This window comes from Cupressus sempervirens, chromosome 6 (genome assembly GCF_028749045.1).
Source record: "Cupressus sempervirens isolate cs-2001-9-10 chromosome 6, ASM2874904v1, whole genome shotgun sequence".
NCBI classification, from domain to species: Eukaryota; Viridiplantae; Streptophyta; class Pinopsida; order Cupressales; family Cupressaceae; genus Cupressus; species Cupressus sempervirens.
This window is the reverse complement of record NC_143123.1, coordinates 231,379,812-231,394,519: the sequence shown is the minus strand read 5'-3', so window position 1 is coordinate 231,394,519 and position 14,708 is coordinate 231,379,812. Positions and strand designations below refer to the sequence as shown.

At 35.0% G+C, this 14,708-nt stretch overlaps 1 protein-coding gene across 1 annotated transcript in view; it reads left to right on the top strand.

The window, feature by feature from the left end:
* The window catches only part of LOC149552104 (P-loop containing nucleoside triphosphate hydrolases superfamily protein), a 228,117-nt gene that overhangs the window by 52,792 nt on the left and 160,617 nt on the right, over positions 1-14,708 (top strand). Inside the window, exons 4-7 of the mRNA XM_089787572.1 lie at positions 7,352-7,479; positions 10,212-10,380; positions 10,570-10,868; positions 12,111-12,235. Coding sequence (XP_089643698.1) covers positions 7,352-7,479; positions 10,212-10,380; positions 10,570-10,868; positions 12,111-12,235 — 721 coding nt within the window. The remainder of the gene's footprint in view (positions 1-7,351; positions 7,480-10,211; positions 10,381-10,569; positions 10,869-12,110; positions 12,236-14,708) is intronic.

Sequence of the window (14,708 nt, the reverse complement as noted above, 5' to 3'; positions counted from 1 at the left end):
AGCTGTAGGTACTATGAAGCTAGATACAAGATCACCATTGATAAGAATAGGGTTACGACTCGGTCTGATCATTTCATAAAAGAGATTATTAGGGTGAACAGAAAGTCTCTAGTAAATCCAATAATAAAATTAAACGACCATTCCATTTTATAAAGTCATAAACTATCGATTTGTGTTAATGTTACAATTTAATTAAGAGAAATATACCACTAACCCTAAAGATGGTCTAATTAGCTAGACCTAATATTAACTTGATAACTTGATCGATATTACCAAATAATTCATTTAACGTTAAGAAGGTTTGAAAGTTTAGAAGGTCAATTAAATTTAACTATTTAACGCATATTAACCACGTTTAAAACTTGAAACCAAAATCTAATCCACTTACTAACTTATCATTTACAATTGAAATAGATATCTAGAATGAATTCAATAAACTATAATTTAATCTAAGCTTCATTTAAAACTATCAAAAATTTAAATTCCACATTAATAAAGTCCATATTAAAATCAAACTGACAATGCTTGCAATAGTATAAACTAATTAATATTAACATCGTTGCAACATAAACAAGGAATACTATATTACTTCCTGGTATTGTCAAGGACTACAAATCTAATAACCATTTAAGGCTAATCTAATTTTAAACTATTAATAAAATCATCTAAAATAATAAGGAACAAGCAATAATTAAGATACTATAACAATTAAATTAGCTTATAATCAAGTTCCTAAAATACTAACACTATGCAAAAAAAGAATCACATTTAAAATATTAACAATTTCTATTCTGAGTTAAAGGCATTATTCTACTTTCTAACCAAAAAGTCACATCTACAAATATAACTTAATGACTTAATGTTAAACTTAATTTATAATATTACTAAACCTAACACTAGCCCATTAATCCTATATTAACTTAGGCTATACATATATATACCAACTAACACTATACTAAAAGAAAAATATATCTAACACTAACCTAACAATAAAATTTACTAACCAACCAACTAACATCCTAACCAAACTACCCAACATCCTACGACCACCCTCCCCAAACCTAAGCCAAGTGGCTCGCCTCATGCGTGGGCCACTTCCCAAGGCGTCGCACTGCCCAATGTTTGCGCAGTGCAGACTTGGTTCCTGCCCCCTCTCCTTATTGTGTGACCTTACAGTAAGGAGGTAAGCGCTAGTAAGGAGAATGGAGTGGACAGTTTGCAAGGTAAAAAAAAAATTAATGAAAGAACTTACTTTGCCTCCCCCCCCTCCATCCACTTGATGACATGACATGTCATAAGTGTTACGTGCTCTCTTGCTGGCAGGCAGTTGGGAAGAAGTCCACACCTAGTCTTGGAAGGAGATAAAAAGTAAGAGATGGGTGGGGAGGAACTTTAAAAAAAAAAAAAAAAACCTACCATGTTTTAATTCCATTCTTTCTCAACTGACATGTCATAGGAGCACAAGATCCAAGGTGGCTAAGGAATGATTCGAATTCTTGTCAATCTTTAATTATTATTTTTTTTGGCCTACCAACCTCATTCAACCCATGTGCTATCTCAGACCCTTGGTGATGCGAATTATATATGCTTGTTTGTCAAGGTAAGCTTTTAATGCAATAAGTATTGTTGTTGAGAAATGTCAACAAAATGCTCATTTAATTATTTTAACTTTAAAATGCATTCAACTCATATCCATATTATAGATTTAATATTAATTTTAGTTGCAGTCTATAAGAATAATGCAGAGAATATTCTCTGTGACCTTGGGGGGGATTAAAATGTTCTCCATACATTTACCAGAGAGGTCTTTTAAGCCTGGAGATGCAATTTTTTTTGAATTCCATTCTTAAGTGTTGATCTCTAATACTTTCATTTTTTGTGATACCCTAAGAATGATATCTATCTATTGACAACCTTGATTCCCTTATTCAAACTTACTATTATAAAGATGTGTATGAAATTATTCTTTTCTTCTATAATTCAGTCCTCAACAATCAACATGTAACAAGGTGAATGTTCCATTTATCCAGAATTCAAGGTAATGCATAGTTCTTAGTCCAATTGACTTTTGACAATTATGAAACTTAACAAGGAGAAAGATAACTTGGATCACAATGTAAGATTTCTACATCATCTAAATACTTAAACCATATAATTGAAAACTTCATCATATCAAATTTCATTTCATTAACATAATTGGAAAAACTTGGGACTTTATAATTAAATGACATTATCCATCAATCTATTTTCTCACAACATATGCAAAATTTGAAATCACACAAGATCAATACAAGGAGGTATTCATGATCATTTTCTTTCTCTATTATTCATCCTGGTTCAAGGCTCCATCGGGAAAGAACCAATAAAAAAACCCGATGTCTTTGCCACTACATCAAATTCAATTACAACTTACATAATATTACAATTCATTGAGTTTCTTCAAGGCTTGCACAAGAGAACTTTTATCAAATGTCTTCATTGCATCAAGGAAAACCATGGAAGAGACAAGAGCCAACATGGAGATAAACAACACAAGGAGATAAGCAAATTAAACATGCATTCCCACCCGGTTGCACAATAGGTCCAACAATGAACCAATATAGGGGAAAGGTGGATTTTCTCAATAGGAGAAGTCAATCACCATACCATCACATAGCCCTTTCGGGGCTAAAACTTCAAGAACTTCCATTCTTTCACAAGGCCCTTTCGAGGCTATATCCACAAGGATTTTCATTCTTTTCCTCATTCAAGAATTTTCAATAACAACAAGGTATGGGATGACAAGTAGGGGCCCATACACCCTACCCTTTCTCCCTCCTCTCACCATGAAAGGAGACTCTACACTATTGAGGTCTAACTAAGGCCCTTTCCCCAAGCATGGCCACTTCTTCCCTATCCAAGGGTGAGTGTTGCCAAAAACATCCCCATGAAAACCTCTCAAAAACAATCAAAACATCAAGAAGGCATATAAATAACATCAAAGAAAACAAGATAAAATCCCTCCCAAATCCACCCCCAACACACAAACAAGAAATGCATACCTACACAATGTCTCCAACATGATTCAAGCAAGGTTCAAAATATGAACACACATAAAGAACCATTCATGGAGTGAAGAACTCCTACCTTCATAAAAGAGTTATGGCAATGGTGGTTTGAGAAGAGCTTCCCTTTTCTTCCTTCAATCTTCAAGACTTCCTCCAAAAATAGAGGATTGGGTGACAAAAAACAAAACTCCTCCCAAAATGCCTCTAAGTAAGGTCCTTAACTCCACTAGGCTTCAAGTAACTCAAGATGGAGGTTTGGTTTCACTAACCCAAGTAAAGAGCAACCCATTTTCGAAGTCAACCTAAAATAGGGTTTTTGAGTGACCCTAAGAGTCAACCTAGGAGGCTAAGGGGTTGGAAAGTACCCCCACCCATACCCTTACCCATAGGGGTACTTAAATTTAATGTTTCTAAGCCTTTAAGGACTTATTAGGAACAATTAAAAGTTAGGAGAATGGTAAGATCAAATTACAACCTTTAAAGAATTACAATGCAAGATTAGCACAAAATTAACAAGTAATTTAGCTCCGCTTTTCCGTTGAGTTGTCTTGGCTAATTTTCCTGCACACTCGTAGCACACATCAGTAGGTCCAAAACCACATGCATAATGTGAATTGCATATTAAAGGAATTATATAAATTAAAGCATCCATATCTTAATAAATAGTTGTCTATTTAATTCTACTCATATTTCTAACCCTTCAACTTGCATAACCAAAAGTGTTAATGTTGCATACATTTTCTTCATCATAATACATATTTATAAGCATTAAATGACAAAATCAAATAACTAAAGTAAAACATCACACATCGTAAAATAGCATCAAAATGTTCAGTGTGTCCAATGATGTTCTGACATAACAGCATGAGTATCACAATAACAATATATTATCGGTGCTAGGATGGGTCGGGGCGGGGTCTCACACCAGAAGTGTATCCATCCCTATGATTGGTTAAAGAAGGAGATTTCAAACATTGATACATTAACTAAACCTATCTTAGATTTCATGAAGTGGTGGATTGAATGACAGTTGGACAAGCTAACCATACTGAAGGATGGTTTGACATACAAGTTAATGGGTCATCAACCAGTGTAGGATGATAGACCAACGCAATCATCAGGAGGATGAATAAAAGAAAGAGAAATTCCCATCCGAAAGTGCCAAGCACAAAAAAAAGGAAAGTGTTGCTTAGGATACTCAACCAAGGAGTTGGCTAGATCTTCATATTAAAGAACTGCAACAGAAGAGATAAAGATCTAGGAATGTTCCATCCTCACCAAGCTAGACTCCAAGTGTGCAAGAGATATGCACTTTCGCTATGCAAGAAATAGGCAAAAGAAGACAAAAGCTAGAAGTGCACTTAACTAGGCAAATTCAAGATAGACTAAGCATCAATGCCTATCATAGATTTGCACTCGAAAGGAGTAGATAACAAGATATCACAACTAAGGAAAGTCTTTGTGCACTTATAGAAAGAGATTATGGAAGAAGAGGCTCCAGGGAAAGAAGTAGAAATTGCTATGGAAATAGGCACTTTCACTAGGCAAGAAGTAGAATCAAGTAGAAGAAGAAAAAAGCTAGAAGAGCACCTAACTAGGCCAATGCAAGATAAACTAAGCATCAATTCCTATAATAGATTTTTACAAGAAAAGAGCAGAGAATAAAGTATCACCACTAAGGAAAGTCTTGGTATACTTATAGAAAGAGATGATGAAAGAAGAGGCTCTAGAGGAAGAAGTAGAAATTCCTGTAGTAGAGGCAAAAATTCCTATTGCAAAGGTGAAAACTCTTGAGGTAATAGTAGAAAGTCTTGGAGTTGAGGAAGAAATTGATATTAGAACAATCTAAGGCCAAGAGCAATTGACAATGTAGAGGGATCTAAATGTTGGTGTTCCGAAGTGGGTGAGTCAAAGGATACAGAGAAGTTAAAAGGATGAGGTTGACCCGACAATTGAATTGCAAGAAATCTTGAACCGAATGAGCCAATTAGGGGAGAAAGGAAATGTTGATAAATTTACAAAGGTTAGAAGGAGAAAATCTTGATCCAAAATTTTGCAAGTTGTTTCTTCGACAATTGATAAGGAAAAATACTAGATGAGTATAATGTGATAGAATTAATTTAGGACATGCCTCCTGAGAACGTGTTATGGAAGAATTTGATGATTTTTTACAGGGTATGGAAGATAAGGTGAGGAAGTAATAAGGGAAATATTAGAGTTAAAAAGGCAACATCAGGGCATTTTGGGAGTACATAAACAACCTACCTCGTCTAGTAAGAGATGAAGACCCATCCTTGGTTCCTCCTCCAGTCATTCCAATTGAGTCATTTAAAGTATAAACAAGTTGAGACGAGTTGCTCAAAGTGTAGAAGTTTGGATCAAAGGCGTCGAGAATGAGGTGTATGAGCATGCTAAAGACTTACTTCATATCCATGATAGGGCATTGGCCATCCTTTCTAGGATTCATTGAATGGAGTAGTCATGGGAAGATGGACACATTTATTAGGATGAGATGATTTCAAATTTGACAAATACTAATTAATGGTGTCGTCTTTCTTGGTGGTATGGCACAATGATTATGAAAAAGGAAAAGTTTGAACATTTCACTAGGGAGTCCATTCGATTAAAAGGGATAGTTGAGAATGTCTAGCTGAAGATCTCCAACATTGTTGTATCACTGGTATCACAAAGGTTGGCTGAAAATGAGATAGCTCTAAGCAACCTAAAGAGAAAATTGGAGAAGTTCTTTAGATTGAATTTCTATATCAAGGATGACTTTGAGAACTTATTCACTTTCTTAAATGACATACACACAACCCAACATTTGTTGTAGAGTGGGAGGATAGCTTGAGAAAATTTGAACAAGTAATGATGGCCTTATGATTCAAATAGGAATCAACACCAAGTGTTAGTGTAGATGAGTTAGAGGGAATACTGGATGAATTCCAAACATTCAAACGACAAAGTCAAAGATAGACTATTCTGGGCAAGAGATGCTTTTAATGCATAGTAGGCATGCATAGTGGGCCTTTATTACCCACTAGGATGGTGGATTCCTCTTGACTAGTCAATGTGAACCCTTGCATTAATGTAGATTCTCTTTTCCTTGTACTAACCCTAATTGGGGATATGGTGACAAAATATAGTTCATCAGTTATTGTTTTGATATGAACCGACCATTGTATTCAAAGACCTATATAAAGGCCTCTTTTCTCATTTGTAAGCAATGGAACTCCGAGATTGTTGCTAAGAGCAATAGTATTTTCATTGAAGCTTGGTGATTATTGATGTGTCTTAATGCTTGCTTGGTTTCATTATTGCCTCATTTAGATTAAATTGTTAGATCAAGTGTTGTGATTTAGTGGAGAATGCGATGGTGTTTTGATGAATTCCTTTGTTCGTACTTTTGACAGTTTACTTGTAAGTCATTGGGCAAAGTTAGCTCAAACCTTTTTCTATGTGTGCTTAACTTCTATTATTCAACGTGCATTGTTCATTTTAATGGTGTCCATTGTGGTATGAAAATCATTTGCATAACCCCTTGAAGATTACACTAGTTCCTACGTGGTTTTAGTTTAACTTGGCAATGCAGAGCTTGGTTATTTGGGAATATGTCCATTACACTTCAGTTTAGAGTAGAATTCTTGATCCATTTCCTTTTGCTTTCCACATATTCAATGTAAATCCAGAAAGAACAACCCTATTGCAATATTCTTCGGTAGCTCCCATCTAGTATGATTTGAAATCAATCCAAGAAATGCAAACATAGGGCCTGTTGTGATAATTAACAAATCACATCAATCATTGAGCTTATCCACAATCAAGACTTGACACAAAAAAAACCTTGGAGAAGCTCGTATGATCTTTTCGCAATCTTAGCATATGTGTTACTTTGATCAAGAGAGGATAAGATATCTCGATATTTTGTTCTACTCTTGGTGAGTCATAAAACACACATCAACAAGTACACATTCTAGAAGTCATACTAAAAAAATAGCCTATGCTCCATTTTTAGTCTCCCAGGTTAGATGATTTGTTAAGTCATGCCAAGTTGTAATTGGTATATAAATATGACTTTTGGTAAGTCTGAAAATGAATGTGCAAACTATAGTAAACTGTAATGCAGTGTGATATAAACTTTTAGCCTTAATATGTATATATGTATATGGCTTCTGCCTTTGTTGTCATGATTTTCTGATGTATAGATGCAATAATATAATATTTATTTTGCATGCATTCTTATCTTTCATTTCTCAAGCACAGTCTTTGGTTGCTGTTGTTAAATGGATATTATGTAATCGCAGGTTGCAATAAGATTTACTGTACCCCACAGCTGCGATCTTTCACATTTGATAGCAAATTTAGTTTCAAGCCTGGGTTTGAAGACTGTCGAGAGTGGTGGTTCAGAAATGATTTTACGTGCATGGGAAAGGTAAGTACAAGATGAGGTATATTGTTTTCTTATTGGATATTCTAGTTGATGTTAATGTTTTAGGCTGGTACCTGACATTAATCATCAATAATGTGTTTCTTACATCATGTGTAGAATTGTTGGGGTTCCATTTTTCTGTATTATGAGTTAGCATTTCCCCCAAATGAAAACAATTGCCAAGCATTGAGGAGCACCTTGGCTCTAAAATTTGGTGAGGGGCTCAACAGATTATCTAATACATAAATAATAGAATGCTCTTCACTCCAGTAAAAACTAAGTTCATGGAAATGAAAAGAGAAAATATATTAATTTACACAAATGACAAGAAGTAGGTCAACAGGACTTGAAGAGTTACAATTAGTTCTAATAGAGAAGTACTATGGTGAAACAGACCTTAGATTATGAAAAACAACTAGGTTTGAAGATATGGATACTCAGTGGACATTAAATTTAAATAGGAAGATACACATCAATACTCAATTTACTCAGTCATAAACTTTTACTTTATCTGTTATTACTCCAGAATTTATCTGAACAAACAAAAAACCCAAGTTGTATTTGGTGGTTTCCTTCCATTAAATAAAGCATGGAATCAAACAAATGGGGATGCTTCTCTTTTAGGTAGATTGTCTTGCTTTTGATGCACTTCGCAATAACCCTCTGCCTCTATATCCAATGCCAAGTCTTCATCTCTAAATGCAGGCTTTTCTATCCTAGTGATTGTATCTGAAGATCTATACACTATGGAAGCAAATATCTTTATTCGAAGTTTGTTGGCACACCAAAAGATTGGGGACTCTGGAAATGTAGAAAATATTTAAAAATGAAGAAATAATTGGGGCTTTTTAAATATAAAGCGATCCTAATTGTATAGAGCAAGAGCCTTAAAGCAAATGAAACTGCACACCACGGATACTGAAGTATGGATTTTCTCACTAATTGTGAGAAAGCTGATCACAATTACTTGCAATATAAATCGCTTTGTCAATGTCAGTAAATAGCTCTGCCAGAACGATAATGAACCCTTAGGCAGTAGAACGCTACTAATGTAAGTAGCTCTGCATGACTGTACTATTCTCCTTAGCTACCAAGTGCAAGAGACTAATCTATACAGAAAATGAAAATAACAGTTTTAAAATTGAGAATGTCAATATCTCTAACCTCTTCATGTCCCTTTTAGTTTACAGCAGTGGCAACAATCACGCCTGGCTTCAGAAAAGCAATTGCCTGTCTTAATGGCATTATGATCAGCAATATTTCCCATAATGTCATGACAGGTGTAATGCCACTCATATTAACTAATCATTGTAGTAATAACAATGCTAGTGACCACTGTGCTGATAAAGAATGATACAGATGACAGAATGACTAACACTACTTATCGGTGATTATAATAAGAATACTAATCAGGGAAGGATAGTTATGTCGAAAGACAACAAGGATGACAACAATATCAATCTATAGCACATTTCTAACAGCTGATATGTTTAAATGAAATTCCAAACAATGAACTCAATAATACTACTATTCTATAAAAGAATGATGGCAACAATACTCTAGTGATAAGTAGAAATGACAAGAAGTCAATGGCTATAGTAATACTAACATATGCGGTGCAATAATATTGACGAGTCGAAGAATAGCATTATTTGATCATTTTATGACTTCGTCTAGCAATGTTTATGTTCACAAGTCATAAATAATGAAGGCAGTGTTCGCTGCTATCAAAGACAATAGTCATAATCACTAATTACAGTAACAACATCCGTGTTCCCTATTCACAAAGTTGTGAAACCTTATTATAGGTTCACAATTTGGATAACTATGTCCACTTTTGAATAATGACAACAATAATTGCCTGTTCCTTGGTGACATACCTAATTACTATTCAATAATGCAGCTGACAATCCTAAGAGCTACTTACACTGTTAATGTGTATAATGGTAACCTGTTTATAAAAGTTCAAGAGAAGAATGGATGTAAATTCTGGCCCGAGGTATGGAAAAAATAAAATGAATTTGTTGTGATATCACCAGTGATATGTTGTGACAAATATGCTGATGAACCTTTTAGTTGAAGTTGTGGTAAACAATATTTTGAAATCTTGCTATTGTTATAGGAAAACATTGGGAACTGTGCTGATATATATTTGAATATTTCATGGTATTTTCATAGATATCTACAGTGGCCACCTAAATGGCTTGCTTATTGCTATTTGTTGCACAGGTTGAAGATTACATTGCATTAGAAATAACAATTTCTATGTTAGTTTTGTGTCATGGAGTGTGTGCTTTCAAATAGACTCCAAGACATCGTCAATCACATTATGGATACTACAAATAATTTGGAACACTTGATTTTTTAAGGAATATAGGGAATGCCTGTTTCTACCATTGTTGTGTATCAACTCATTGTTTGAAAATATATTAATGATATTAAGGTAATATGAGCACAAACTATTGTTCTTTATTCTAATCATCAGTCTTTTGAATTCACTGTTTTTGAAGAGTGGTTATGTTTTAATGTGATTTTTGAATTAGCAGTGAAAGTATTTTCGTGCTTTAAGAGTTTTCTTTGCAAGGTGGTTGTATATTGGCTGCCACTGTTAAAAGTTTAGAGTATGTGTTTTTCTCCTTTAGTCTTAAGATTGGATAAGATCTTTGAGGGCATTTCAATTTCATAATTTTCCACAAGGAACAGGAGTAATAATGCATATGGTTTTTGGATAACAGTGCAGTTGCTCGACAGTTTGTACTCTTACATCCTGATCAATATGGTACCCAGGGTGGTGGGACAGAGAAAAGAGTTGGAATGACAGAAGAGGGTCCTATACGCAATAGAAACCTGGGAAATAACATTTGTGTCCTGGTTTTTGAACCGCTTATTGGCTCCCCTAATACTGTTAGTTCATCAACCCAGTCACTTGAAATGTTGTCATTAGCATTGCAACTTCTTAAATGCTTATGTATTTTATTTTAGAAAATTATTACACTTAGGTAATTGGTTATGAGTCAACTAACATCAAGAGAAAAAGGAGTTACACAAATAAAAAACTTCTAACTAGGCTGTTTGCTTGTCATTTTATCTCAGGAGATTGAATTTTTGAAAAAGGGTCATTTCACCATGCAAGAACTTGATGCCCTTACTCGTGCATTGATAATTGCTTCTGGAAGTGAAAACACAAAGGGATCTGTACAAAAGAAGAATAAAGATGCTCCAAAGCAAAGAGAAAGGCAAAGTCCCGGGCCAAAATCTTCTACCGAGGCAAAGGCTCTTGAAGTATTAGAGGCCATGGGAGTGAAGATTTACGGGCTTGAGTCATTGAATGGTAGCTTTGACAAAGGTACCATATCTTGGGACAACATAGCAGGATACCATGAGCAAAAAAGGTTATTTAAATTAGCCATATATCCTTGAATTTTATTTTGCTTCATGAATTCTTCGTTACCTTCTTTATTTTTATTGCATTCTCATCAGCAAGTGTACTCTTTTTATCTGATTTCTATGCATCCTGGAAGATATTGATGCATACATAGAGTTTGGTGATTTTGATATTGTAAAATCGTCAAGCTACTGAGATTGTTCATTTATTTGGCTAGAAATTGTGAAGCTTCCTTTTTCTTCCCATTTTTACAGGCATTTTTAGTTTTACTAATCACATCATTCTAGTTGTCTATAGTTACATTCATCCATGGTTACCTTTGTCAGCTGCCATCCTTTGGCGTTTTTAGGCAATTTAGTTTCTTGTGCTGCCAATTATAGTAAGGGATACATTATTTCGCTGATGTAGAAACTGAGTGAATCATATTGTCTATTGGCTTCAGCCTTCTCTCTATATCTATTCATGCTAATAGCAGTCACCTGCTCAAAACTTCTAAATATTATTTCTTTATAACACTGTAGGAACATCTAAAATGATGTCCTTTTTTCTTCCAAAAGTACATAAGTCTTTAAGTAGTGCTACATTGTTTTCACAATGTCTTGGGGGCCTGTTTTGTAGAGCACTCATTATGCTATCACATGTGAATAGAAATATTGCCGAAGTATCAAACATGAAATAAAGAGTATCTGTATACCATGACTGGTTCTTGGGTTTGACATAAGGAGATTGTTTTAGGGTGTTCATTGTCCAACACTATAACATATGGATGATATTGTTTTTAAAGAAATACATTCTATATTGCATCTTGAAACCAATTTTTGCATTAATCTAACATGGTTACAAGGGAAACCTTCCTCAAAAAGGCTAAAAAGGATAGCATATGAGCTTGTGCCCCACAAGGAGGAAATTTGTTTTTAACTATAATACACAAAAAAAATAATTGCTCAAAATCTCAACTCGTCTAAGACGAGGATGAAGGATGCTAATGAAAATTAGCCACATACATCTTGACATCTACATAAAATGAATTGCAATAAAATGTATGCTTGCAATAAACAGTGGAATGCTTTATGTAATCATCTAGGTGTCTTGAGATGTCCTTGCCTAGTGTGGGACATTGAATAAAGAATTAGATTCTTTGTGAAGACTTATAAATCTGTATTTGAGGGACGATTGGTGATTTTGGGGGCTTAGATTTAAAACAATGAAATGAATTTGCATATTGGTTGTGATCCATCTATTTTTACAGGGAAATAGAAGACACTGTTTTGCTTGCTTTGCAACATCCAGAGATATATGATAATATTGCTAAGGGCACGAGGTGCAAGTTTGAATCCAACCGTCCTCGAGCTGTACTTTTTGAAGGACCTCCAGGTATGGTTGTTTGTTAACCCATTTTTCAGTATAAGAAGCTAGGTTGAAAATAAAATAGTTTCCATTTTCAAAATTTTAAGATTTTATTGAAAAATAGTTGCATGTCCAAATTTTCGAATAAACTGCTCTTGAAGTATCGAAAACTTGAATGTTTAAAAGTGCTTGGCCATCTATACTGTGGGTTCTACTATAATTTTGATTTAGATTAGTACCACTTTACCCATTAAACATATGGTGTTTTCATTTCTTCCATACCATGGGGGATTGTTTCTATGTGTTTAGATTATATGTTATAGGGACATTTAGCCATCTTATGTGTTTACATCTATTTTAATGCATTTGTGCATGCTTTTATTGCACTTGAAAGCATTAATATTTGGTATTCTAATGTGATTATAGCTTCTACATTTCGATTTTGTTGGAAACCGAGTGTTTCATATGAGGTGAATCTATTGCTCTAATAATAAATATATCAATTTGCTTGTGTCATCTATTGTGTCTACTTGCACTATCATTAGTTTTTTCCTTTGCATATTATTATTCGTATTTTTGATTGGCACTTTGGATTATTACTTTGCATAGGCTTGTATTCTTTAAGTTCATGCATCATCTAGGTCAATTTCATTAATACATGAAGATTTGATTTTTCTTCAAATTATTCCTTTTAGTTGGATTTGGTTCTGCATTAATGTATATTAGGTTGTGGTCTAGTTAGATTACAATGCCTTATTATGTATTGATTCTATAGTTACATCTCACTAGTCATTGTTAAAAGTTCACATCATTCAATGTTATTTGACTTTATTATTAAAAGGGGTTATTTAATGATGATATAGTCAAATTATAAAGTGCATGTGAGGAACAATGTAAAGTGCCAATTGAAAGGGAGGTATAAGTGATTTTTTTTTTTTAATAGGTAATATTTGTTTTGTATTGATATTGATAAAGAGAGTACATTATGGCAATATAGCTGAGAGCCTTACAGTTTAAACTACCCTTATCCTGCCCTTACAGATACTATTAGATAAACAAAAAATAAAGTATAAACACTCTGATAGTACAAACCACCCACCCATACATTAAACCGATCTCTAAAACAAAAAGAGCCACCACCACCCCCATTGTCAGCTACTTCTTGAACCAATTCGCCGCTTCCTCATGAGTAAAAGTTGGGGTTGAGTGGTCACCCTTCACCCTTCACCGAGAAATCCTGACTCATCCTACGATGCTTTCCACTGCCTTTCCCCTCATCAGTAAGCAGAGAGGTATCGACCCATATTCCCTCTGTTGTGGCTGCATCCTCATGCAGATGAGATTTCTTCGCAATTTGATGGCGAATTTGTTGTCTAGGGGCCAGCGTGCTCTTACTCGGCGTGGCCTTCATAAAGTCTTGCTCCTCCTTCGACACCCAAATGTGCTCAATCAGGTATTCCATGATCATTTTCCAACCCTGTTCTGCTTTGGGGATATGAGCGTCTTGTAGATTTGAAGAAGGCCACACCGCTAGTGGTTGAATGGAAGAGTCCCCCGGCCAATCAGTCACCAAGGTTCAGTACCCATTTCAATTCCAACACCCAGAAGAACTCACTCAATAATGTAATCCAGTCCCAGAAGCCATTGCCTGTCCACACTTGCAGCCACGATATGATGAACCTCTTCTTTCGACCCCCCCACTATCAACGTAAGCGCCACAAACAACAATGCCACATCCAAATTTGACCTCCTCTTTCAGAAAGCCTCGAGATACTCTAGCTCTAATAATTGCTGAACGCCTTTCAGAAAGTCCAAGTCATCAGGGACAAAGATATGTTTTAGGTGCCACCTAGATATTTGGCCTTCATAGGTCTGTATCTGAGAATCCAAGCCGAGAGAAAAATTTGCCTCCATTTCTGACTTAGAGAAAAACAAATGAACTTCCCTTCCTTTAGCCTGAATATAACTGCCTCAGAACTCTTTGGAATGAAGTATCGAAGCAAGCGAAACACTCCTTTGACACATGCGAGGGATACATTGGTAACATGGAGATCTCTGCTTACCGTGGGATGATTAATGTCATTGTAAGTTGAAATCATGAAGCCATTCCTTTCAGACTCCAAATTGAAGCACCATGAGTGAATTATTAAATCTAATGGCCAATCAAATTTGCTCTCTTTATTCAATCACCAAGGTGACGGAAGTCCTCAAAAATTTCATATTGAGGGCTCAATCTTGAATTGGCACCTAAATTGGCTAATCGATCCGCCACTCTATTCGCTTCTCGGAAGCAATGTGAAACTTTAAAGTCATCAAAGTCTAGAAGTAGCTCCTTGATTTTTTGTATACCTTGATCCAGATGCCGTGCCTCCATCTTTCCTCTCTTAATGCCATTTATAATGATTTTCGAGTCTCCTTCCAGATGTATACGTTTACATCCAATTTTTGCTCCTAATCCCAAAGCTTCCCTGGTACCAAAACATTCTGCAGTGTTATTTGT